This window comes from Xenopus laevis, chromosome 2S (genome assembly GCF_017654675.1).
Source record: "Xenopus laevis strain J_2021 chromosome 2S, Xenopus_laevis_v10.1, whole genome shotgun sequence".
Classification (NCBI taxonomy): domain Eukaryota; kingdom Metazoa; phylum Chordata; class Amphibia; order Anura; family Pipidae; genus Xenopus; species Xenopus laevis.
Window position 1 is genome coordinate 97,020,213 of NC_054374.1, and position 27,285 is coordinate 97,047,497.

General features: G+C 36.3%; 1 protein-coding gene across 29 annotated transcripts in view; it reads left to right on the forward strand.

Annotated features, from left to right (window-relative positions):
- LOC108708946 (target of Nesh-SH3) overlaps positions 1 to 27,285 on the forward strand; it is a 198,040-nt gene that overhangs the window by 143,441 nt on the left and 27,314 nt on the right. For 24 of the 29 annotated variants that reach the window (XM_041584156.1, XM_041584154.1, XM_041584147.1 and 21 more), the window contains 11 exons: positions 1,160 to 1,231; positions 3,081 to 3,155; positions 3,716 to 3,784; positions 4,348 to 4,419; positions 8,143 to 8,217; positions 8,776 to 8,844; positions 9,279 to 9,344; positions 21,224 to 21,301; positions 23,531 to 23,605; positions 24,485 to 24,592; positions 26,316 to 26,384. In XM_041584156.1, coding sequence (XP_041440090.1) covers positions 1,160 to 1,231; positions 3,081 to 3,155; positions 3,716 to 3,784; positions 4,348 to 4,419; positions 8,143 to 8,217; positions 8,776 to 8,844; positions 9,279 to 9,344; positions 21,224 to 21,301; positions 23,531 to 23,605; positions 24,485 to 24,592; positions 26,316 to 26,384 — 828 coding nt within the window. The remainder of the gene's footprint in view (positions 1 to 1,159; positions 1,232 to 3,080; positions 3,156 to 3,715; positions 3,785 to 4,347; positions 4,420 to 8,142; positions 8,218 to 8,775; positions 8,845 to 9,278; positions 9,345 to 21,223; positions 21,302 to 23,530; positions 23,606 to 24,484; positions 24,593 to 26,315; positions 26,385 to 27,285) is intronic. The other 5 variants (XM_041584160.1, XM_041584157.1, XM_041584152.1 and 2 more) reach the window with 5 other exon arrangements.

Below are 27,285 nucleotides of genomic sequence, written 5' to 3' on the forward strand. Positions count from 1 at the left end.
ATTTACTTCGTCGTCTTCATCCCTTTTTCTGATAAAAAGTCAACATTTTCCTTGTTCTTTAGTGGGCAAAGAATCGGTTTAAATGGTGTTTGTGTGCTACACTCAAAGACACAACACAGACACCCTTCATTATGGTATATTTATTCATAATTGTAAAAGACTACATTGTAGTCTGGTGGGTCACATGTGGCCCTTGGGTCACCAGTTTGACAGAGCTGAACTAAAGAATAAATATTTGTAGCTCACTGATCTTTGGAGCCTTCTCCTTCCTCCTCCTGGCTTCCTCTGCCAGGCTTACCAGCTCCTACATTGTTCTAAACACTGCAGGATGGTGGTTAGTGCTGGGACTTAGTGCTCCGTCATTGTGTTAGAATTTCTGTAGATAACCACTCCAAACCACACCAGTTTTTCCAATTTGTATACTGTTTTCTTTATCTGTTGAGAGCAAGCACAGTAATGGGGTTAAATAGTGGCATCTCACAATGCTGAATTTCTGATACAAGTGATTGTAAACATAAAACATGTGCTTCAACTGCATATGCTCAGTGTCATCTCTTAAATGGGAAGATTCAACAGTGAGATGGCACCCTTCATGCTCCTCTGATTGTTCTTGACAGGAAAAGAAATTAGAGCAGAGTTTGGCAGGATAACTGGTGGGGGAGCCTAGGGGGACTCTCTAGAAATACTACCATTTATCAAAGGCTTCAATTCTCCTTTAAGAATTTACAGCGTGGGCCTGTTTGGGTGAATGATTGAATTTATGCACTTCACCTATTCATAAAACTGCTTCAATGCAGTTGAAGAACTACTTTTGCAAGTCATTGGAATGTTTTTGAAATAATCAGATTTCAGTACAATATAACTACTTTAACAAGATTTTCATTATCCAGCGATTTCAACATCAACTGAAATCAGGGAGGTTTTTTGAAATAGTAAACATTGCTATGATGATGGTATATAAATAGATTTTTTTGACATCCCTGCCTTCATCATGTTTATCTGTTTTCTCCTTGTCTGGCTTGCACACCTCCAAATCAACTTTAATTCGGCAATACATCTGCCTTTCAGCAAACATGGAAATGTTATAAAATGAATCTGGAAGTTTATTGTGAAATAAGGTTTTGTATATTCAGGATTGTAAAAGCTGTTCTTCTTCCAGCTCCAAATACAGCACAACCTCCTCCTCTGCTCAAAACAACACAAAGAGCTGAAACTCCACAAACCAAACCTGGTAATGACCTTAAACTGGTGCTCTAAAGTTTCTGAATACTGTATATTACCGTATACTGTATAACTTGCAAGTTGCTATAACTGATTGAAAGGTCTCTGGATTTAACAGAATACACATAAACAGTATTCTCTATGAATGGATCATATGCTGTAAACTAAGACGTAAAGATAAAATACAAACATCACTCAAATATACTGTTTATATTTGCAATACAGTTGTGTTGCATATTCTAATACATCAGGAATATGACTGAGTTTTGCCCCTTCTGTGTACCATGAATACATTATTTCTAAGATCATCTAAAACTAAAGCTCCTGGCTTTTATATGCCACATCTGGAGATACAGAATGGTCTAGTTCAGACAAAGGGGGCCAGTGTGAATGTGCAAGGAATTAAAGAACCTTCTCCACATGCATGCAAATAGTGAGGGTGCCACTGAGACATGCAAAACCATAATTTCAGCTCTTGACAGGTATATAGATGAGCTCGCTTTAAAGGATAACTAAACCCTAAAAATAAAATATTGCTAAAAATGTCACATTTTATAAACTGAACTTATTGCACCAGCCTAAAGTTTCAGCTTGTCAATAGCAAGGGGTCACCATCTTAGAAAGTGTCAGCGACACTCACATGCTCAGTGGGCTCTGAGCAGCTGTTGCTCAGCTAAGATTAGGGGTTGTTGCAAATTATCAAGCAGAAAATTAAGTTGGCCTGTAATATAAGCTGATGCTATAAAGCTGATTATTAAATTATTCTTATTCTAATTGCACTGGTTTATGTGCTGCCAAGTAGTAATTATTTGTATTAATTACTAATCAGCCTTATACTGTAACATTTCTATTCTATGTGTACTGTATATTGTGAGTGGGTCCATAAATTCAGTAAGTGACAGTAGCACAGAGCATGTGCAGTGAATCAGCAGAAAAGAAGCTGGGGAGATATAGGGGGCATAGTTGGAAGCCCAGATCTTTACTGCTGTGGTTGCCTTGGGCTGTTACAGGAACCCAAAACAGAATGTACAACATTTCTAGCCTACTTCTTTAATTAAGCTTTAGTTCTCCTTAATTATTATCCTCATGAAAATGTTGTGAATGTACAAATGGGATGTGTGCATCTAAAAACACAAATGGCACACAAACTGGTTTTATAATGGCAGGTGTCATATTAGTTGTGCCTCTTTTATGTCAAAATTCGCTAGAGACCACTTCGCCCACTTCGCAACATTTCGCCAGGCATAAATTCGCTAGGACAACGCCTAGCCACTCCATTGCACTTTGCCTGGTCTGAAGTGGCGAAAGCAAGTCTGGCGCAAGAGGTAATGTTCAGTAAAATCCACATCTTACTGAATTTGCGGAGTTACATCCTTCGCCAAAGTGAAAATTCACCTGGCGATAGAGTGCGAATGATCGCTAGCGTGTCTCTTTCACTAGTGAAGTTATGCCTGCGCCCGTTAGGGAATTGGTGAAGTACCGAAATGATGTCACACTGGCGAATTTTTTGGTAGGAAATCTGCCCTACTGTGTCACATTTAAAAATCACATTTAACAAAAATTCCATGACGAAAGGTAAATGGGCTATATATATATATATATCTATATATATATATATATATATATATATATATATATATATATATATAGATATATATATATATAGATATATATAGATATATATATATATATATATATATATATACATTCTTCCAGCTGTAAATTTTAGTGGTATATTGATTTTTTTCCCACTTCATATTAATACATTTATCGTATTTAACTTACCAACATTGCATGACGGTCAATTCATATCTGTTTGTCAATTTTAAATACAAATTCTTATAAAACATTTTTTTCAGTTCCTAATGAGACGCAAAAGGTTTTCCCTTACAAACCCAAAAAATCTCAGCCGACTGCTCAGCCGCGTAAACCTGGTAATGCTCTGACAGTTTTCTTTCTTTTTTGAGTGTCATGAAAAATGTGAACTCAGACTTAAAAGCAATGTGGTACAGGAGGAATGCAGAGTGCAATTGCAGCTGTTCTCTACACCTCACTTATGCGGGTAAATCTGTCACTTTACATATGGTTCCAGGTCCTGCTCTTATGCACTGTACTTTTTTTCCAGAAATTATAAGTTTCCTTTGTTAGCGGACAGTGTCTTACATTATGTATATACACAAATAAAGGATGAGATTTAGCTCTATATTAAGCACAGTATGTTGGCAAAACAACATCTTTATGTTTTGCTGTAATTTGCAAAAACATTTTTTATGTAACACATTTTTTACCTATAATATTTTAATGTTTTTAAATGCTATATATTTATATTTTCAGTGAATGTAGAAAAATCAGCTGTTACAATGTACTTATTTAAATCCCATTAATGCAACAAAACAGGGGCAGTTTTGCTTTTGTTTTGTTTTTTATAAAGGGCTCTGGCATACTTTCTTGGATTAATAATAGTGTTTTCAGAAGCTAAAAATTTTTTTGACAGCATCCACAGAAGCACCAAAGGATTCCATTAAACCTAAAATTCCACAGCAAACTCCTGCGCCCACATTTGGTAATAGCTAGCACTCTGCTGTCGTCATATACTTGAAGAATGGCTTGTTTGATACTTTAGCACAAGAATGCTCCATAATTGTGAATGGAAATGCCAATTCCGCCAGCAAATCATTTCATGTTTCTTCATTGAAAATGCATTGCCAATTTTAACAAAATCTACTTTAAATTTCATGCTTATGAATGTTAAGATGCAGCATGGCACCATCAACATCATCATCATCATCATCTTTTTCTTCAGTCATCCTGGAAACAAATCATCTCCTTGCTTTCATTATTAACACTGCATTTTCCATTTCAGAGACAACCTGTTCCATCAAAGCCATTTTGATGCAATGACCTGCATGGGCAAATTAAAGGAATCATTCCAGTAGCATACAAACTGTATCATGTTTATCTGTTTTCTCCAAGCTCCTTGTCTGGCTTTCACACCCCCAAATCAACTTTAAATCATCAACAAATCTGCCATTCAGCAAACATGAAAATGTTTTATAATGAATCTGGAAGTTTATTGTGAAATAAGGTTTTGTATATTCAGGATTGTAAAAGCTGTTCTTCTTCCAGCTCCAAATACAGCACAACCTCCTCCTCTGCTCAAAACAACACAAAGAGCTGAAACTCCACAAACCAAACCTGGTAATGGCCTTAAACTGGTGCTCTAAAGTTTCTGAATACTGTATATTACCGTATACTGTATAACTTGCAAGTTGCTATAACTGATTGAAAGGTCTCTGGATATAACAGAATACACATACAGAGTATTCTCTATGAATGGATCATATGCTGTAAACTAAGAAGTAAAGATAAAATACAAACATCACTCAAATATACTGTTTATAATTGCAATACAGTTGTGTTGCATATTCTAATACATCAGTCATATGAGTTTTGCCCCTTCTGTGTACCATGAATACATTATTTCTAAGATCATCTAAAACGAAAGCTCCTGGCTTTTATATGCCACATCTGGAGATACAGAATGGTCTAGTTCAGACAAAGGGGGCCAGTGTGAATGTGCAAGAAATTAAAGAACCTTCTCCACATGCATGCAAATAGTGAGGGTGCCACTGAGACATGCAAAACCATAATTTCAGCTCTTGACAGGTATATAGATGAGTTCGCTTTAAAGGATAACTAAACCCTTAAAATAAAATATTGCTAAAAATGTAATATTTTATAAACTGAACTTATTGCACCAGCCTACAGTTTCAGCTTTGTATATAAAGATTGGGAGTCCACCTCTGATTTAAACTTGGTTAAGCCCAAGGAACTTGCCCCAGTTCACAGGCGATATATATATATCAAAATTCCTTGTATTCAAAGATAGCTGTCCCAAAGGCTTACTTTTCCATAAAAAGTTTCTTTATTTAAATTATCATTAAAAATTCAGTTACATACAATCCCCCCAGGCCCACCTTACGCGTTTCGCACCCTCCGGCGCTTAGTCATAGGTGTATCTGTAAACCACACAGTCTCTACGGGATTTATACCCTGTCAGTCCCTCCCACTTTATTTAAAACCAATCAAAACCTTTGAGGGATTAACCCTATTGTGTTAATTGCTCTTCAAACATGCCTATATGGGGTTTTTGCATTACTTTTCATATGTTACTGTTTACAAATTCAATTATTAAGTATGTATAATAGTCCCTATTTATAAATTCAATTATTAAATATGTATAATAATATGTATCACAAAAATAGTATAATAACCAAAAATCAGTAGCACTCACTTCTTTTGCATTTGTTGTTCATAAACCGTCAATAACTCCCTTTTTAGTTTCGATAGCTCCATCTTCGGCCCCTAAACAATGTTAGCCCTTTCACGTATAACAGGTAACATCAAATTCATGATTAAGTCCTAAGGGCAAACGCGTGCCCAGATGGACTATCCAAAATACTTCTCTCCTCTCCAAGAGGCTCAACTGATCTCCTCCTCTTTCTCCCAATCTAACCCTCTCTATCCCCTGAATACTGAAAAATTCTAGGGAATTTCCATTGCATGTACTAAAGTGTCTAGTGACATTGCTCTTTTCAGTCATTCGCGGGTTTTTTATCTGACTCAAATGTTCCCTAGCTCTTTCCTTCAGTTTCCTGGTCGTACAGCCTACATATTGTATTTGACAGTTAAGGCACGTGATCAAATATATTACATAAGTGGTATTGCAATTGATATAGCCCTTAATGTCAAATTCCCTCCCTGTTACCGTTGATTTGAATTTTTTTGATACTTTCATATGCCTACACGTTATGCATCTCTGACTCCCACACCTGTAGTTCCCAATTGATGTAAGTGGCCCCAAATCACGTCTCTGGTCTCTCTTTTTATAATGACTAGGTGATAGCATGTCTTTCAGAGTGTGGGCCCGCTTAGGAATCACATTAATCCCTGGATTCAACACTCTGAAAAAGTGCTCATCACCATAGAGAATAGGTAAATATTTCTTAACAATCCTCGATATTTCAAAAAATTGTTTACTGTACCTAGTAGTAAGTACTACTTTGTCTGACCAGTTGGAGATCTTGTTCTGTTTTGTTTTCGTCCTTAGCAAGTCCTCTCTAACACTTCCTTTTGCCCTCGATAGAGCTTTCTGTATAGTTTTATGTTTGTAACCTCTCTCCGCAAATCTCTGCTGCATGTCCCACACCTGGTTCCCAAAGTCCTTGCCTGTGGAGCAGTTTCTTCGAAGCCTCAGAAACTGCCCCCCAACCACATCTAGTGTTCCCCATGCATTGTTCTCTGCCCAACCGGTATCTCTTAAACGTTGCAATACATGTGTAGTGTCCCTAGTATAACTCTCAAGCCGAACTACCAATGGCTGGAGATACGCATCCACCCACTCTGAGAGATGTTCGTTTAGGGAGCCAATACCGGAGATTATTGGTCTCCCCAAAGGTGGTCTTTCCTTCTTATGTACCTTGGGGAGGTGATAGAAGGTAGGAATAGTTATCGATTGCGGGACCAATCGATACCAATCGATACCAATTTAAGTATGAAAGAGAAACAGGCACTGAGGGTATTAAAAAAAGATCAGAGCATAATTATCAAAAATGCGGATAAAGGAGGTATGGTGGTAATACAGGATACTACAGAGTATAAAGCAGAGGCACTTAGACAACTCAGTGATCAGGATGCATATGTCAGACTAAAGGGTAATCCGACAAGACATTTTCAGGTAATATTGGAGGGACTTGTACAAAAGGGCGTAGAGGGGAATGTAATAGATTTGGTATTGCGGGATTATTTGGTCCCGCAATCGATAACTATTCCTACCTTCTATCACCTCCCCAAAAAAACCCCATATAGGCATGTTTGAAGAGCAATTAACACAATAGGTTTAATCCCTCAAAGATTTTGATTGGTTTTAAATAAAGTGGGAGGGACTGACAGGGTATAAATCCCGTAGAGACTGTGTGGTTTACAGATACACCTATGACTAAGCGCCGGAGGGTGCGAAACGCGTAAGGTGGGCCTGGGGGGATTGTATGAAACTGAATTTTTAATGATAATTTAAATAAAGAAACTTTTTATGGAAAAGTAAGCCTTTGGGACAGCTATCTTTGGATACAAGGAATTTTGATACAGTTTCAGCTTGTCAATAGCAGGGGGCCACCATCTTGGAAAATGTCAGCAACACTCACATGCTCAGTGGGCTCTGAGCAGCTGTTGAGCAGCTAAGCTTAGGGGTTGTTGCAAATTATCAAGTACAAAATGAAATTGGCCTGTAATAGAAGCTGATGCCACAGGGCTGATTATTAAATTCTTATGCTAATTGCACTGGTTTATGTGCTGCCATGTAGTAATTATCTGTATTAATTACTAATCAGCCTCATACTGTAACATTTCTATTCTATGTGTACCGTATATTATGCGTCGGTCCGTAAGTTCAGTAAGTGACAGCAGCACAGAACATGTGCAGTGAATCAGCAGAAAAGAAGCTGGGGAGATATAGGGGGCATAGTTGGAAGCCCAGATCTTTACTGCTGTGGTTGCCTCGGGCTGTTACAGGAACCCAAAACATAATGTACAACATTTCTAGCCTAATTCTTTAGTTAAGCTTTAGTTCTCCTTTAATTATTATCCTCATGAAAATGAGGAATGTACAAATTTGATGTGTGCATGTCATGTCATAGTGTTACATTTAAAAATAACATTTAACAAAAATTCCATGAAGAAGGGTAAATGGGCTATATATATATACTGTACTTTCTTCCAGCTGTAAATTTTAGTGGTATACTGATTTTTTTCACACTCCATATTAATACATTTTTCGTATTTAACTTACCAACGTTGCATGACGGTCAATTCATATCTGTTTGTCAATTTTAAATACAAATTCTTGTGAAACATTTTTTTCAGTTCCTAATGAGACGCAAAAGGTTTTCCGTTACAAACCCAAAAAATCTCAGCCGACTGCTCTGCCGCGTAAACCTGGTAATGCTCTGACAGTTTTCTTTCTTTTTTGTGTCATGAAAAATGTGAACTCAGACTTAAAAGCAATGTGGTACAGGAGGAATGCAGAGTGCAATTGCAGCTGTTCTCTACACCTCACTTATGCGGGTAAATCTGTTACTTTACATATGGTTCCAGGTCCTGCTCTTATGCACTGTACTTTTTTTCCAAAAATTATCAGTGTCCTTTGTTAGGGGACAGTGTCTTGCATTATGTATATACACAAATAAAGGATGAGATTCAGCTCTACATTAGGCACAGTATGTTGGCAAAACAACATCTTTATGTTTTGCTGTAATTTGCAATAACATTTTTTGTTTATGTAACACATTTTTTACCTATAATATTCTGAAATCTGTTTTTAAATGCTATATATTTATATTTTCAGTGAATGTAGAAAAATCAGCTGTTACAATGTACCTATTTAAATCCCATTAACACAACATAACAGGGGCAGATTTGTTTTTGTTTTGTTTTTTATAAAGGGCTCTTCTTGCATTAATAATGGTGTTTTCAGAAGCTAAAATTGTTTTTTGACAGCATCCACAGAAGCACCAAAGGATTCCATTAAACCTAAAATTCCACAGCAAACTCCTGCGCCCACATTTGGTAATAGCTAGCACTCTGCTGTCGTCATATACTTGAAGAATGGCTTATTTGATACTTTAGCACAAGAATGCTCCATAATTGTGAATGGATATGCCGATTCCGCCAGCAAATCATATCATATTTCTTCATTGAAAATGCATTGCCAATTTTAACAAAATCTACTTTTAATTTCATGCTTATGAATGTTAGCTATAAAAAATGCAGCATGGCACCATCATCAACATCATCATCATCATCATCTTCTTCTTCAGTCATCCTGGAAACAAATCATCTCCTTGCTTTCATTATTAACACTGCATTTTCCATTTCAGAGACAACCTGTTCCATCAAAGCCATTTTGATGCAATGAACTGCATGGGCAAATTAAAGGAATCATCCCAGTAGCATATTTCATGAGAATATTTTTGTGGTTAATTGTAAGTTTCTAATTTCAGCTCCTTACAGACCGCAGCATAGTTCTTCCAGACCAAGGACATCCGTCGGACCTAGAATCAGACTTGGTAATTATTTTAATTCTGTTGATAATGCTAAACCGCAATTTATGTTTTTGTTAGCTTCATTGATTAGTATATTTCTGATACTTTTTTAATTCATTGCATTTTACTTTTACAGTACTGTTACCTGACACTTATGGGTTTATTTATCAAAAATCGATTTTGTGATGTTTTAGACATGTTTTTCTACCATGAATAAACTTACAATTTTGAAAAATCAAATGTTTGCTTATTTATTAAAAAATCTGAATATAAAAAACCTGATTGAAAACATTTGTAGAAAAAACTCCAATACAGTACCTCAAATTTGTGAGTTTAAAGGCGCAAAAAACTTCTGCATGAATTGAAGTTTTACATTCAAGTTTTTTGAGTTTTTTTGTGCTTAATAAATATCAAACATTTGAGTTTCTGAAAATAAAATGTAGATATTTTTGTGCAAAGAAATTATGAATTGTGCCAAAAATGTAATTTCAAACATTGATAAATTGATAAGGTGTTCTGTGGATTGAATTATTGTAAATATATGTGACTAATGGCAAGCAAATCTAAAAAAGTGAAATGCGTTAGTCACCCACCTGCCAACCAGAAAAAAAATGCATATCTGGCACATGCAGAAAATATTTATGAGCTGGAACGTTTAATTAGGAATTGTGCTGTGCCTCAAGCTCTCGAAGAAAAAAAAAAGCTAATCTGACATCTTGAATATGTCAAGGTTTAGTTCTAAAAAGGTAACCTAAAATTAAGGATATACAGTGGGTGTGTGTGTGTATTTATAATATATACTAAGATTTACTGAGCCTGGAAGTTTTAGATTGTTTCCAATTGAACCAAACACAATTCTAAAGTTTCAAAAAACAGCAAACTACTGTATATTGCTCATTTTATCTGAGGAGAGAAAATAAATAATATTCAACTATATGCCTGGTACAATGAGGGCCAAATCTGACTCTGCTACAGGACTTTAAGTAAACAGTTTATGGAATCCCTTATTTCGCTTCTATTTTTATCATTATGCTTTAATGTTTGATGAAAGGAATACAATGGATGGGGAGTAGTAAATAAAATGTAGCCACACCACCCATCTACAGGTTGAAGCCTGAATTCAAGCCATACGCCATTTTTTTACACAGCGATGCCTAGTGATGTGTGCTGAATTATTCCTTTGGTTTTTACACCACATAATTAATTTGCCCCTAAAATGAAAGTGAGCAATAATTGCTACATATCCCATGGACATAGTACTAAGCCTGCAATGCAACCATTTCTTGTAGCAAATGTATACATCAATATGATAGGGTTCACAAAAAATCCAGGTCTTTATTATGTTTTAGGTCTTCATCCCATCATGTAGATTTTAACATGTCTGGCATGATAAAGTGAGATTTAAATAATACAGTAGATAGGCTTCCTGCCACACACAGTGGGAATTCATTGAAGGTGAGATCTCCCATGATGGATTTAAAGCAGAGTAGATATTGCTGTGAATCTTCATAGAAAGAAAAGTACTGGAGCTATAAATGCATCACAAGGGATCTAAATGACCAGCAGCTAAATTATACTGGTCTAGGTAAGAGATTGGCAGAATCACATGTAGCTGTGTTTAGGTGAGAAGGAATGATGGCTGGGCCCAGGGGAGGAGAAAGAGAGGGACGTGATGTCAGGGGAAGAAGCAGTTCACTTCCTTATCATCTGAGCAGGTAGAAACATCCCACCCTCCCTCCACAACATTGGGGGTCAGGAAGTAATTATGAGGCATAATTGGCACTGGCTTCAGGCTGGATTTTTTGCCTCCCTCTAGATCAACACAGTGGATATTTAAAAATGTAATTTTAATTTTATAAGTCACAGCAGCAGTAGGACCTTGCCAGAGTACTGAATGGGTAAATTTAGAAGAGGAATAAAGGAGGTTCTCTCCTGTGACTGCACGTGGGTTTATTGATACAGACGATACTACTACTTGTGTTAAGTGATAGCCTGTTGAATTTCCTATCATCAAGACACTGTAGATTCAGGGCCACCAGCAGGGCTGCTGAACTTGTTTCATTGTGGGAGATGAAGCTCCTACTGGTAGCAGATTTTGGGGTCATCCTCTCTGTAGATAAATGCTGCCTAATACTCAGTGGTGGATATAATGACAAAGTGCTGATCTCAAGTGAGGCGCGGCATAGCATAGTAGTGATCCCTTATGGAATTCTTGCTTTGAATATTGTCTTGGGTGAGGCTGACAAGGTCCTGTTTATTTGATAAAATGTGAATAAATGCTGTGGCCATTTTAAATCATTTCTGGCTCCTGGTGTTTATGTAACAATGGGGGTTTAGTGGGATGGCTGAAAGTGAAGGGTCTATTGAGGAGTCCCCTTGTCAATGCATACTGAGTCGGACTTGTCATATTTATGCAATTGGGCGTGCGGAGGTCAGGAGTAGAGGGGGTCTGGGCCGGTGGGGCCTACCTGTTTTTTTCCGGCATCCCACCGGCCCAATCTGAATGCAGATACTTGTACAGCAATTGCAAATACGGAATGTACTGGGCACCTGCAGTTGTACAGTACATTACTAACCACTAGGTAAAATAGTTACAGTAGCACAGAGGGACTGTGTGCACCTGTGCTTACATTTGTATTCACTCACCATCATGTGTTAGTTGAGGACTAAATTCAACTGTGGCTGCAATAGAGGAAAAAATAAGGCAAGAAGGAGAGCTGATGAATTAATTTTGCTTGGTTATGCAGCTTACAGTTTTAACATACTTTGTGCTATCTGGGGTATCATTGTCATGTTTTCCTGCTGCTCAATATACCCAATAGTATTCATGTTTGTAGCTCAACACAAAAAGCTGTTTTTTTGGAATAGCCTTGTGAGAAGAGGTTATTTATTCTCCTGGTATTTTAACTGGAGACAGATCTGTGAGAAAATTTTGTACATCTGTTTGGCTTTTTAGAGAATGCAACACAATACACAACTTTCTATTATTTAGCTAGGGTTAATGAAATATCCCAGAAGTCTAGTTTACATTAGTCAATACCCATAATTGCCCTTCTCCTTCTTCTATTCTATTGCTACCCATGGCTATCTTCCACACAGAAAATAACCATCAACGTCAACCCTCTATGTTACAGTAAACAATATTACTTTACATATGTACCTCAGGAAAACCATCTTGGAATAACATTGGTCTTATCCTTCAGCCCACAAAGCTAGATATTGCTTCATATGCCCATCCAGGATTAAAATACTTCCCCCAACCCCTAGGGGAAGTTGGGGTTGGGACAGCAAATAATTGGAATGGCCGGGTCAGGCTCAGGTTGGCTTAAGGTGGGTGCAGGTCAGGAAATTCACATACTTGAACATTAATTGCCCTTGGCATTAATCTTAGAGCAGTCTATTGTATATCTTCCAGCTTCACTGAGCTGATATTGATGAGGAGTACCTAAAGCATCCAACATTTTTCAGAACTTCTAAGTATTTGTTTTATAAAGAAAGCACATGTAGAGATCTCTCTAGGTACATTACATGCCCTCACCCATATTTCTACCCTTTTTTCTCTGTTTCCTCTTTGTCACTGATTGTAAGGGCTTTCTTTGTACAATTCTCAGAATGTATCTATTAAACTAGTTGTAAGTGTAATTACCAAGCATATGTGTATGCTTTATACTGTAAACTTTTGTGAAGCCTTGCAGACTTTTGTGGAAGTGTAAAAATAAATACTTTCCTACATTCCTTCTCTCACCCTCTGTTGGCACATAAATATACACATCTTGATGCATGAGAAGTGCCATGGAGACAAAGGTTCTGTAAAGTAAATAAACTTTTTTTTGTACCACTGCTCAATAAATTTGCAAAGAAAGGTACGTTCGTGTCTTTTTGTATTGCTTTATGATATACTGTATAAATCCAGGCTTTGAACCCATTTAACATTTCAGGAATTGTTTGATGCAGACATTTTTTTTTTAAAACAGCTTCAATCAATATACCTGTTACTTTCAGTAATAATTCTTTGCTTTATAGCTTCCGGAAAAAAAAAAAGTTATAGCAACTTTAAACTTTTTGGGTTCCTATAATGAATGCCCAAGTGTGAACATTAACCTTCTGCCCAGGTTGAAAGAATGAGTACATTTCTCTGGAAATACCACAAACTGAGAATTATTTACTATTGCAGCTTTATTGATTGCAAAAATGTCACAATTGTGATATGACGCTGCTTGTTATATTATTGCTAATTTGCATGCAAGATGACAAATGCTTTAAACTTGCTTATGTTGTACAGGACTGATATTTCTTTTGTGGCTGATCACCCTTACATGTCTGGATTAGGAGCACCGGCAACTAAATTCTATATAAATATTTGTGAGGTGTAGTGAGTTGCCATCTGACTTGACAAGTTGACATGAAGTTTAAGCTGAATTTCCTTCCCACATTGCCACTTCCAATGCCACACTAATATTAACAACAACTCTGCTGTCTATAGGCAACATTACAGCCCAGCAGATATTATGAACTGAGTAATTAATTCATGTTTAAAATGTGGGGGAGGGAGTCAATTCAGGTCTGCCAGTTTTCCAAGCTTTTGGCTGCTTAGTCTTTCCTGATGAGGGCCAGTTTTTCTGTGGCACATATCTCTCTGACTGCCTATAGCCAGTTGGATACTTTTGGGAGATTTGGTTCTTTCCAGTGCAGTGTTATAGTCCTTCTGGCATGGAACAGTGCTTTTATAATGAGAGCGTATTATTTTTTGTGCTTATAAACAGATATTGATGCATATTGTTTGGCTAGCCCTGTACATACAAGAGATCTCTGGGGGAATGATATCGGAGTTATCTGAGTTAAAATAAAACCATGGTAATACACTAACATAGCAACTAGCCCTGAGAAAACCCAGCCACAAGAACAGCTTTGATACTTTTTATTAAAAACATGCAAACAACTCTTCAAATATTGGTGTAAAAAGTCCAGAGCTTACATCTAAGCATATTCATTGATCACCATTTTACTTTCCAGTGCAAACTGGAACAATCCAAGTAGCATTAAAACAAGTCTAACAGAAAGAAATTATAGAAAGGGTGTCATGATACCAGGGAGTAGCAAACATGATCCTGTTTTCTACTGTGGCTGTTATTTTTAGCTTACTTGGATGCAGCCCAGGCTTCTATGCAAACATGCACAACATTCACAGAACCGATTTTCTTTTTAGGAAAAAAATCTTTTGTTAAAGTGCTTAAATGTCCAATAAGCTTTCAATGCTATGGCTGAAGTTTTTGGCTGAAAAGCACCTAATTAGCATAATTCTAGCAAGACATACACTCAATCCTATACAGGTGATTAGCATCATCACAGAGAGACATTCATCCCACAAAATCTAAATACAGCAAATTAAAAAATGCAGTAAAATACAAGTCCAACTAATCAGGGCTGGATCTACATAGCAGGTGCCCCTAGGCCCGCTGACGTTTGTCGCCCTGCCCCCTCCCTTTTATTCGCACAAATTTTCATAATTGGGACCGGAGCAATGGGGATTGTCGCACAGGAAATTTAAAAAACTATTTTATCTTCTGCTCATTCCCACTGTTAAGAACCAATGTGGATGTGGATGGGCAGCATGCGGCCCCCTAAAATCCTGCCGCCCTAGGCACGGACCTTTGTGGCCTTTCCACAAATCCGGGCCTGCAAATAATTCACAGAACTAAGCACTACACAAACAGTGTATTAGAGCTATTTTCATACAGCATAGTATGAAAACTGTTATCTGTTACTGGCAAAGTCAATCTCCTAAACTCAGGATAAAATAAAACTCACATAATGTAAGATAAAGCTCAGTGACTAAAGACCAAAGTCTTTACCATAATTGCCAGTGTCCATTATTATTGACCTGCTCCTTGCGCATCTCCTGTTAATGAACTACTTTCCTGATGCTCTTTACCACTAGGCTGAAGGATAGTTTAAAAAGATTGTGCAACCATGCAACCATTTGGTGGGTAATTACATTGGTACTTTATTTAGTAAAGCAGTGCTTTATAAAGTGAGTACTTTGAGGTGCAGTACTTTTGTAGATCCACCAGAAGTACACTTTTTCAAAGACAGATGGAACATTTCATACGAAGTATGATCCACTATTAATCCTGAAAGTAGGGAGCTGTTTCAATTGAAAAAAATGTGTAAATGTTAATTTCTTAAGCAATATTAATGTAGAGTTTTGCGCCAAGAATATAAAGCACATGGACTGTGTTGAATGTTAAATCATTTTTTATTATATTCTTTCCTAATATAAAGACAGTGGTGTATGAGAATATGCCAACCATAACAAACAAAATTGCTGCCTTAAGTTAATATAGACATCTTTATACTGTAGGCATTTTCTAGTCTTGAACTGTATCTGATTTTTCAGATTATAAAAGATCAAAATGAATAGAATAATAGAACTGTATGTAAACTAGTGTCAGTGTGGAAAGACATATGAAAAAGTGCTTGTTCATTTTGTCTTTTTCTGCATTAGTATCCTAATGTGAATTTGTAAGTTTTAAAGTAAGATTAATTTAGAAGCTGTTCACAAACTTTTACAGTGGTAGACTAAGCAGGCAAAAACCCTGGTGTTATAATTCTGTTCACACTCACAGGTGCAATACTAATAATGTAGTGTACATAATAAGCCTTGTTTTCTTCTCTTTTTTTATATTGCACTGCATATTTAATTTACAGTTTAATAAGTAAGAGGTATACTCTACTTAGGTGGATCCATAACACACTACATAATACAATTTACAATGACCCCAGGAACAAATGGTAGAATATAAAATTGCTCCCTTAGTACTAATTCCCCCTGTTGGATTATTTTTGCTTTTTAATCCAGCAGGGTATAAAAAGGGTGCAGATTGCAGCGCTGGTGGGCAGGGGCATTCTCCATAGTATAATCTTTAATTTAATCCCTTGAAACCGCACATTTTTCAGGTCACTGTCTGTAAAGATATTATGGTTTTAAGGAAATCAATAATAATGAATACTTAACCAACATGTAATCAATTTATAAATAAGTGTCCCATTAAAGAATCGTTGGCATTTATACATGCCCTTTTTAATCTTTTCCCTTGAGCCACCATTTTGTAATGGTCTATGTACTCCCTTACAGGTGACAGGAAATAATGCAGCTCTAACTGTAAAAGTAAGAAATATGGAAATAAAAATGTATCTCTTTTCATTGATTGGCTGATTTAATTTAGCATGGATGTGTGTCATTGGTATGTATGTATCACAGTGTCTCATATAAGCCAGAAGGTGGGGCTTAGTGCTTAAAATGGGTTACCCAATGGCACATGCAATACTATTAGAAAAATACAGTATGTTTTTCCTGAAAAAGCTTTATTTAATATAAAACAGTATATGTGCTGTTTTATATAGAGACTTGCAATGTTTAGGGTTACAGTTTAACTTCCAAAAAAGTTTCCTTTTTTTCGTCAGTACTAAAAATACACAGATACTTAGCTGTATTAAAACTACAATGAATACATTTTTTTAGATACAATTTAATAGGAAGTTGCTAATACTTTTGCATTCAAATCACTGGTAATGCTTGTGTCACAGTATCAATAGGCTGAATGCTTCAACCGGTATTCTGGGAAATAGCATCAAGTAAGTGCAATAAAAAAAGGCATAAAAATAACATATGGTGTGTAATAGGAGCATATGCGAAACAAATTGGTTATTTACTTCTGTTTCCATTGTCTCAGAAACATTTGTATTAACCCACTGCTGTGAAATCATCCCTGGTATTCCTTCTACAAATGTGTGTCATCTTGCCAACGAATAGGAACTTGATAAGCACATTTGAAAGTATCTGTTAGGATACATAAAAATCCTAATACATCATGCTTAAGTATAGTTGTCCTAAAAGTGGCCCCTTCTGTGTCACTGCATTTTGGAAGTAACGCATGACTGCTACTGCAACTAGAATTATTCAGTATGTAATACGTTCTGTTGAGTCCATCCATCATAATTTTGACTGACAACATGATATAAATCTTGCAGAAGATTTAATTCAATTCAGAATCGCACCCTCGACAGTTGAAAATAGAATCTCTACTTAGTTATCCACTTCAGTGTAATAAGGGACTGCAAGTTGAATTTTCATCAACATTTCACGTCTTTAAATGATGGAATCTGTCTAAACCTTGTTTTTAACTTTTTTTATGTAGAAAAGCTTCACAAATACATATTGATATATTGCATATTATATTACATATTCAGTTACATATTGTTATAAAACACTGTGCTTTAGACATTGCTTTTTAATGTTCACTGTCAAAATCTTTTGTTTTCCTTCATAATGGGTTACATTATCCAGCATTGCTCAGTAACTCAGATATTACGGACTGTTGGTCATATTTGGGGATTGAATACTGGTGTCAATGCAGTGTCCCATTCAGCAAGCGGTTATTTGAAATATATGTTTGTGTTCTTTTGCTAAAGTAGGATACTTCTGTCTTATTGCACCTTATTGGTAGTGTTAATGTTAGGTGGTTAAACATAGTGACCAGAAAAAAGTTAAAAACTATGTTTTAGAAATTGTGGCCATTAGGGAACCTTCATGCACATTTGGTGGGAATGCCTGAAAGCTATTTGGTTCTGGATTTGCATCTATACATTAATCACAAACGTCACCAGTTGAATTCTAAGAAAGGACCCAACAGAGGCACTAAAACACAAGCGATCTCAGGAGGCAATAAACACCTTATAAAACTTAGAACTCGTATCTTCTCCGCCTCGAAAAAAGTTATAGCTACCAATTGGAAATCCCCTATTCTAGACTTTCATCTAGTCAAAGCAAAATTAGACACTATATTGGTCCTGATCAGCTTGAAAAATGACTCAGAAAAATAACGCCCTCAGTGTAATCTGTTTTTTTTATAATATCCAGTGTATCATCGCTTGTATCAGTTTCATATTTTGATGAAATGACACTGACTAAATCATTATAAATAATATAAATTAGGGCAGAGACACACGAGAAGATTCGGGGAGATTTAGTCGGCGGGCGACTAAATCTACCTGAATCTTCGTATGTGTCTCTGCCCTTAAGGTTTAGCCTCACTTAAACAGAAGATCTCAGGTTACTTCACCCTCTTTATTGGGCTAACAATACAGCAAAAAAATGAGATTTTAAAACTGCATGGGTTTCTATTTCAAGTCATGCTGGGAATGCTGCTTTGAAGGGAAATGCCATACATTAATCAAAACCTGTCAACATTTGTCTTGTCTCTGTTTTGCAGACCGCTGTCACTGATGAATGTTTTGTACTTACTTGGAACCCACAAAACTGATTCTGACGTTATGGGGCAGATTTATTAAAAGTTGTTGATGCAATTTAAGAAAACTTGGGCAAATACTTGTAATTATTTATAAATTTGGGACGTTTTTAATCAAATCTATAAAAATTGGCAGCAAGAACTAGCAAGCTTTCATCGAAGTCAATAGCAGGTGCATTTTGTAACATTCAAGCTATTTCATAATTCTAGTTTGATGATAGAATATTTTTTCAGCAATAAACACAGCTTGAGTTTTTTTATGTAAATTTTTTAAAATAAATAGGCTGGTTATTGAGAAAAAGCAACAATCCCAGAACAAAAATCAAGTTATTCCAATTTTTTTTCTGAGCTTGACACACGATCACCTATGAATAGAATAGAGGGTTGAGTTGTGTGTGTAATTCCAACTAGTATATGAACAAAGGCACACTCCATTCAATGCTTCTGCAAGATCTCACATTGAATAAAAGAACATTTTGGATTTTTTGCAGAAGCATTGAATGGAGTGTGCCTTTGTTCATATACTAGTTGGAATTACACAATTGCTCTTGTTTACAGAGGAGCTAACATTGGGCACCTCTCATCAGTTACGGTGAATAATTTCCTTAGGATAAAGGAAGAAGGAAGCTTTGGATTGTATATGTGTGTATGTATGTATTCATAATATTCATAATAGACTTGTATACATTTGGTTGCTAGACTCATCTCTGTGTCTTTCTCAATCAGAGTTCCTGAAAGACTGACCAGCCAGGGTTTTAAAGGAGAACTAAACCCCCCATTGTGATACGTTCCGACTGCCCCCCCCTGCCTCCCCCCTGAATTGTTTCCCCTCTAGAAATAGCGACCGCACATGCAGAGTGAGCTCACTGCCGCCATCTTATTCTCTTCAGTAATCTTCATGAAGTGATCAGCGTATTGGCACATGCGAAATTGGAGCGGTTCGCGATACATACGCCAAAAGAGACGGATATTGCCGAAGGAGAGAAAGAAGGCACGAAGAGAACCGAAGAGAAGAAGATGGCGGCCATGAACTCCGCTTCGCTCACTCTGCATGTGCGGCCACTATTTCTAGAGGGCAAAGAATTCAGGGGTAAGACTAATGGGGACTTATCACAATGGGGGTTTTAGTTCTAATTTAAGGACCACTGACTAGCTATCTGAGGCTAATAAGACCTAGCTGGTCAGCCTGTAGCACCCCACTCTGCAATAGCCCCATTTTTGCCAGTATACAACATAGTATACATATTATACAACATAGTACAGTGGTGCAAGCATATCTGTCTACCTTAAACATGCATCATATGAGTCAGAAAGCAAAAAGCCAGTGTAAGAATGTAGGCATTTCTGAGGTTTTGCAGGTGATTTACTATATCTTGCCTTAATCACTACTAAATAATGTCACAAAGCTTGTATACTTCACACCCATGCTCTCTAGCTTCAAAATTACTTGCCCAATAAGAAATTTGTCAGCTGCTTTTATGAATAACATTTACTGTATTTTCTTTGCACTATTTAATGGAAATAGTGAGTCACTGCATATGGCAAAACATGCAATTTTCTTTTCTCTTTAACATTTCCAACAATGCAATGCTTGAAATAATTAGAGCTAAAACGTCTGTGCCAAGGGATCATTCCTGGTAAAAAAAAGGTTCTAAGGTGGAATTTATGAAGTAATAAAAAACATCTCATTGGAAAAATAAATCTGTCTGGTCTATGATCTAGCATGGGATTCTTCACTGGTTTCACTGAACATGTGTTCTTACGCCACCTCTGCAGACATGCATGCTTTTCTTATTTCTAAATAAGGAAAACAATGCTATTTTCAACTGTATTACACAAATATAAGAAAAAAACACAAACTGCTGCTTAAATTTTAATGGCTAGTTTTTGCTGTTGCCAAACTGATGTAATGCTGGCAATGCAGCAAAAGCTGTTGGTGAACTGCAGATATGCTTTCCTAGGTTTCTTACAAATTAAATCAGTGTGAACAATTTGTATGAATAAACAGAGACATTTTGTATTTCTTGAACAAAAAACTCCCATTAAATTGCCCACACTGTTTGGAATATGAGAAATAAGGCATTTCCTTCATGGAATGAAATACAATATTTTCTGTAGGCCAATCAAAAAAAGTCACAGTAATGGAGAGTTATATTGTAGAGTGAAACCTCAGCAGGGCCAGATTTGGGGGACGTTGTCATGTTGGAAGAAGGTTCAAAATGACATCAGATCAGTGAATAAGAGAAGGTGGGCACAGTCCAATAGCAGTGAAAAACATAATTAGTGCCAATCATGGTCAGAGTAAGAGATAGAACCATTGTGTATATTTTATTTCTGCTGTTTGCTCCAGTTTTATATTTTACAATTTTGTGATTCCTACCTGTTTCTGACATAAAGAATATCCTATAATTAACTCCTGGAACATACTAGAAAACCTATCATTAGTGTGTATATATATATATATATATATATATATATATATATATATATATACTGGTTGCACAAAACTTTAGAAACATTATGTTGATAATGTGCATGTTTTTTAGCACAGAATAGTTAAAATATATTATTATAATGTATTGCTCTCTTTCTGAGGTGGCAGATCAAAACTTCTTGGTGTTAGTAGAAACATTTCAGTGGAAGCAAACACTACCATCAGAAGAAGATATTCAGGTACATGTACTGCTTGAAATAAAGCTTCAGTATGATCAGGATAGCAAATACTGAACAGATTATCTTAAATAATTATTGTATTCCATAATATTGTCCATTGATACTATCTGTTAACTGTGTTTCTGTTGAAAGCACAGTCTTCTTGAATTGTTATTTTTATTTTATTTAAATGTACAATGAAATACCATAAATCATTTAGTTCACCTGCATCTAAATATCCAATTGAATGCAAGCACATTATAAATGTTTTGGAGTTAGAGGGGTTGTTCACCTTTGAGATAACTTTTAGTATGATGTAGAGAGTGATAGCCTGAGACAATTTGCGATTTGCTTTAATTTTTTATTATTGAAGGTTTTTGAGTTAAGCTTTTTATTCAGCAGCTCTTCAATTTGCATTTTAAGCAATCTGGTAACTAGGGCCCAAATTACCCTAGCAACCATGCATCGATGTGAATAAGAGACTGGAATGTGAATAGGAGAGAGTCTAAATAGAAGGATCAGCAATAAAAAGTAGCAATAACAATACATTTGTAGCATTACAGAGCATTTGTTTTTTTTTTAGAAGGTAGTCAGGTGGGCCCGCACCTCCTAGTTCAGTTACTGACTGTGACAGGGCCGTGCCAAGCCAACAGAGTGCCCTAGGCAACCTGGCTGGCCACCACGCTCCCCATGCAACATGCCCCCATGCACACGCACAACTGCAAATCCGCACTGTAATAGGGGATGGAGGAGAGAGAGCTCAGAGGGGAGGGCAGGGGATGGGGGGAGAGCGCGACAGAAGAGAGGGAGGAGACAGTGACAGAGGGGAGAGTGGCAAAGGGGAGCAAACATGGACCAGGGGTAGGCAGAAGACCCTTTAACAGTTACCTGCCCAGCAACCCCGCCCCCTCCCCTCATTGTGCACAAGACATGTGCCTCTTCTGCCCACCCCTAGTTCTGACCCTGCACTGTGGCAGACTTACAGACAAGAGTCCACCAGTAAATTTCACATTCCGTTAACAGTTCTTAAAGAATAATTTCACATATGTTTGTGAATAAAAGCATTGTGTAATCCTAGTAATTTTTATTGTAATTTGACATTTTGAAAAAGCAAGTATTATTTATTCATTTCCATAGATAGGCATTGTAAGTTATTCGTTTTTATTATACTTTAGTTCCTTTTTATATTGTGGAATATAAATGTTTATTTTTAGTGTGGTTATGGTTAAATAATGTAGCACATATAAAGTAATGAATTAGTATTGAGAGAGAGAGAGAGAGAGAGAGAGAGAGATCAGTAGCATGCTAAAGGGCATTGAGGACAATGGCAGTCGATTTTGGAATACGGGTATCCAGGACATACTAGCTGTTGATTATCACAAAGTCACCTCAAAACAAGTTGGAAACTTTTGGGAGGACCCAAATGATACTTAAGAGAAATGAGATAAGCCATGTGGATGTTCAGATGGCTTGCATGGGCTGGTGACGCTTCAGATCTTAAAAGTATGGTCTTTAAAAGTATGGTCACTGGCAATTGACTATGGGGGTTATTTACTAAACTTCGAATGCAAAAATCACGAAAAATGTATGATTTTTTTTTTATAAAATGGGACGATGGATGATTGGTTTCAGTGAGAAAAAGAAATCATTATTTTCCCCATACTTTTAACTTATTCAGGTGAATGTTGGATCTCAAATGAAAAGCTGAAAAGCATGTGTCTGTTTTGTCAAAGCAGTTTTTAGGTCAATTGATGCATTGATCTTGTTCAATTAATGTCCAATTTCTTTATAGCACTTTTCTGACAAACAGGAAATGGGGAAAATGTTGTACTGCCTGGAATCCCTCCAGTAAACAGTTTTGCTAACAAGAAAATTAAAACAAAGATGTAATTGCTTGCTATGGGTTACTTTACTAGTGCAATTTAGAACCTATACAATGTACTTGTAAATCAGTCCTACACTGCTTTGTGATAGAGGGGCACTAAAAAGGTGATTTAGAGATATTGCATTGCATTGCTTTACAAATGCACCCAGTAGAGCATTATACAGAGGCAACCAATATATCTATGTAATTCCTAACCTTTTGAGACATTGCATTGGTGATGAGACATGTGAAGCTGAGGGTGGCACAGAGATAGTTGAAGGATAAGCACATCTACATGAATTAAAACATTCAGTTTGTGTATAAAATTATTTATAAAATACCAATGAACTCTAGTGCAAAAGTGTAACAGAAGTTTATCTCTGCAGGAACATCACCACCCTTCTCTCCTGTCCAGCCAACACGCAAAAGACTAATTTCCACCAATGTGGCAGGCCGACCAGGTAAGAACTAAAGCTCTGCGTTTTAACTCTCTGAGCCCCACCCTTTGCTCTCTTTATCTCCATGGCCTATGTGTATTCTAAACATGCTGCTAACTTCCATCACACTTTCTTCATTTTTCTGCATTGTGGTTTGTGTCATTTCTCCATTGCCTTGGTGCTCACACAGAAATAATTATTCTAATGCCGAAAGCAGAGGAAGAATCATTAAAATAACAACTGTTGGTTCAGTAATAGACAGAAATCTGAAATGCTAGGTATAACCCTTACTGAGGCTCAGAACACAAACTCCAATTATTACTGACAAAGTTGGCTTATATCTGTGAATCAGTATTATTACATTGGACAGAGTACAGATAGAGCTCCAGAAGAGTGTGATTACTATACCATAGTTGTCTTCTATTAACTGTTTTATAGGAATTTATAAGCTAACTTGGAAACACTTTACAGCACTGGGCACAATCAAGATTTCTCTTCTTCCAGCAGTAACTTGCTTTACTTATCTCATATTAGGAATACCCTATTTTTAACTAAGACTAGCGCTGAGTTCGACAGATATTTAACTTTTTGTTAACATGCAATATGAGCAAAACAAAAATCTGCAACAGAAGTTTAGGAAGTTAGAGTAAATTACTGTTGCTATATATTTATCTGTTTTTAAAGGAACTTGTCTAGACTAGAGGTTGAGTAGATAAAGCATGTTTGGTATTGACAAAGACATTTACCTTGAGCCATACATAATATAGTATTGCAGTTTTCAGAAACCCTTTAGCTAACAGTCAGGTACTTCAGTTTGCTTTGCAGTGCTAAATCAGAAAATGTTATGTCCTTTGTAAAATCAAAGGTTTTGACAACAAAATAAACTATTATTTTCTCAAAAAGGCAATGTTTTGATGCCACGGGCACCTTCAACTGCCCAACCAAATCGTACAACAGTGTCTATAAAGTCCCCAATGCAACTACCAACATCAGCTCCTCCTGAGGATACTGGTATGTTTCTTGGGTTGTCCAGAATTGTTTAATTTAAGACACTTAGGAAAACATGATAAAGTCCGGTTTAATAATTGCCCTACTGGTTATGACTCTCAGAGTGAATTATGTATACATTGATATTATAATTTTTATAGCTCAAAATTAAAACAACTTTTCAAAATTATTTATAGGACCTGAAATATTATATGCCAGTTTAAACATTTCTGATAATCCCATTGATTTCTTATTTCTATGGATCCTTAGTCCTTTTTAAGAGACACAAAATATTCTATCCTTCTTATTAGTATCTTTACAGGGCAAATTCAGTGTACCTATTTTCTAGGTACTTAATTATTTTGACAAAATACTGGGCTTTCTCATCTTCAGTGTTGCTTTAGAGATAATCTATGAGGTTGTCAGTATTTTCTTCCTTTGAGCAATCAACATTTTAAGTAGAAGGGCATTCATTATTGCAGGTAATATTTAGCACATCTTTAAAGGAGAAGGAACATTTAAATCACTGGAGGGTGCCAATGCATACCCATTGATTATAATGGCTTACCTTATACTTCAGGCTGGTGCTCCTGTAAGCTGAAAAATGCACCAGCCTGGGGTACCTCTGTAGCAGCACCACAATATGATCTGCATTCCACTTTGCTGTTCTCTTTAGCCCAGGCCAGTGTGCATGTGAACTAGAGTGAAAATCTACCTTTTGCTTCTTAATGTGGCTATTCACTCAACTGTGCATGCTCACCAAGAGCAGGGCCTAAGAGTAACTGAAAAAAGCAAAAGAAGATGGTGACATATGTCCCCACTACAGTGCAGTGCAATTTTAGCATGCATGTACCAGCCCGAGATGTCAGGTAAGTGATTATAATTACTGTGGGTGATTATATCTTTCCTTCACTTTTAAAGGTTCAATTTCCCGATTTTTATATTTGAAACTTCTTGGAGCATCATTTTACTAGATGTTATCTGAATTATCTCATGTTATGTGATGAATCTTTCTTTGTGCTCCAGAAGGTGGTTGTTTACAAACCGCAAGGGCAGTCATGTGGCTACTTGTGGCAGGTGAAACTCCCCACATGACTGCAAATATGTTGGAATTATAGTGGGTGGGTGCTGCATTATGGGTAAAAATGTTGATTTGCGTTCAAAATTGCACTTTGCATGCTGTACCTGCTAGCTTAATTGACAATTTCTGTTTTCTTTAATTACAATAGTAATATACACATACATTAATTAAGAGATATGAAACTAGTTAATTAAACTTGTTCATTAAACTAGAGCCTGCCATGGTTTACAAGAAGGAAAAAAAGGAGGAAAATATAAATATATATATATATATATATATATATAAATTTTTTACATATTTATTTATTTGTTATATTTGAAATAATCCACTTCAACTAGAATCGTTAAACCCTATGTGTACACTTTGCTATATAACAAATTAAAATAAACAATTATTTTGTTGCTGGGTTTTATTAAATAAGAAATTTGATTTTATATAGAGATATATATATATATATATATATATATATATATATATATATATATATATATATATATAGCACCTGTTATCTGGAATGCTCGGGACCTGGGGTTTTCCGGATTATGGATCTTTCTGTGTATATATATATATATATATATATATATATATATATATATATATATATATATATATATATTTCTATAATAATAAATACCTTATTGAATTAACTCTTGCTATTACTTTTAGTTGAAGCCACTGTGTTCAGTCCAACTCCAAAATCAGAGATAGACGCTCTCGGGAAAATCAGAACCACAGGTATGAAATGGCCTCAAAGAGGGTGGACTTTATGGCTGCAAGTTTTTGAGCAATATGTGTCTGTCACTAGACAGGACATGCTGCAATCTCAGCTATTCACATTGGCACTGAATGGGAGGGGTGATTTGTAGCATTTTGTGTCAATGTTTGAGAAGATGCATATGATACCTTTGCTTACTGGCTACAGAGAGTTTACAGATTGAGCTCCTAATGAACAAATTCTCATTAAAAGGCTACTATATCTATTTTTTTAAAGTTTCCCTATGTCAATATGCCCAAATTAAATCTTAAAGTGAATATAAAACAGTTTAATTTTGCCTTTCCCTTCGATTTTTGTAGACATAACAGATATATCCTGCAGTTTAAGTTTGCAAAAGGTGCCATTGTCTTAGTTTGGCTGGCCACAAACTTCCGTATCACCTGGAAGTCTCTAAAAAGAAGCCAGAATGGAGTGCAGCCTGCTAGACCAGAGTGTATGAGTTGGTGCCATTGGAGATGTAACCAATTCCATTCTCCTCTGTACTAAAATGAGTGGACATTAGCCCTTTATACAGCAGCTTGACTTATTTTTTGGAAGATTCTAGCTCCATCAATGGGGTATATTTATCAAAGAGTGAAGTTAATAGTGAAGTTCCGCCACTAGAGTGAAATTCCGCCACTCTCCATTCATTTCTATGGGATTTTTATAGGCGTATTTATCAAAGGGTGAACTTTCACTTTCCCCCATTGATAAATACGCCTTTCAAAATCCCATAGAAATGAATTGAGAGCTGCGGAATTTCACTCTAGTGTCGGAACTTCACTCTTTGATAAATTGACCCCAATGTGTTTACCTACACTTTCTTTAACCAAATTTCCATATGAAGGCTATGCAACACATGAAGGTCAGATGTATCTCCAA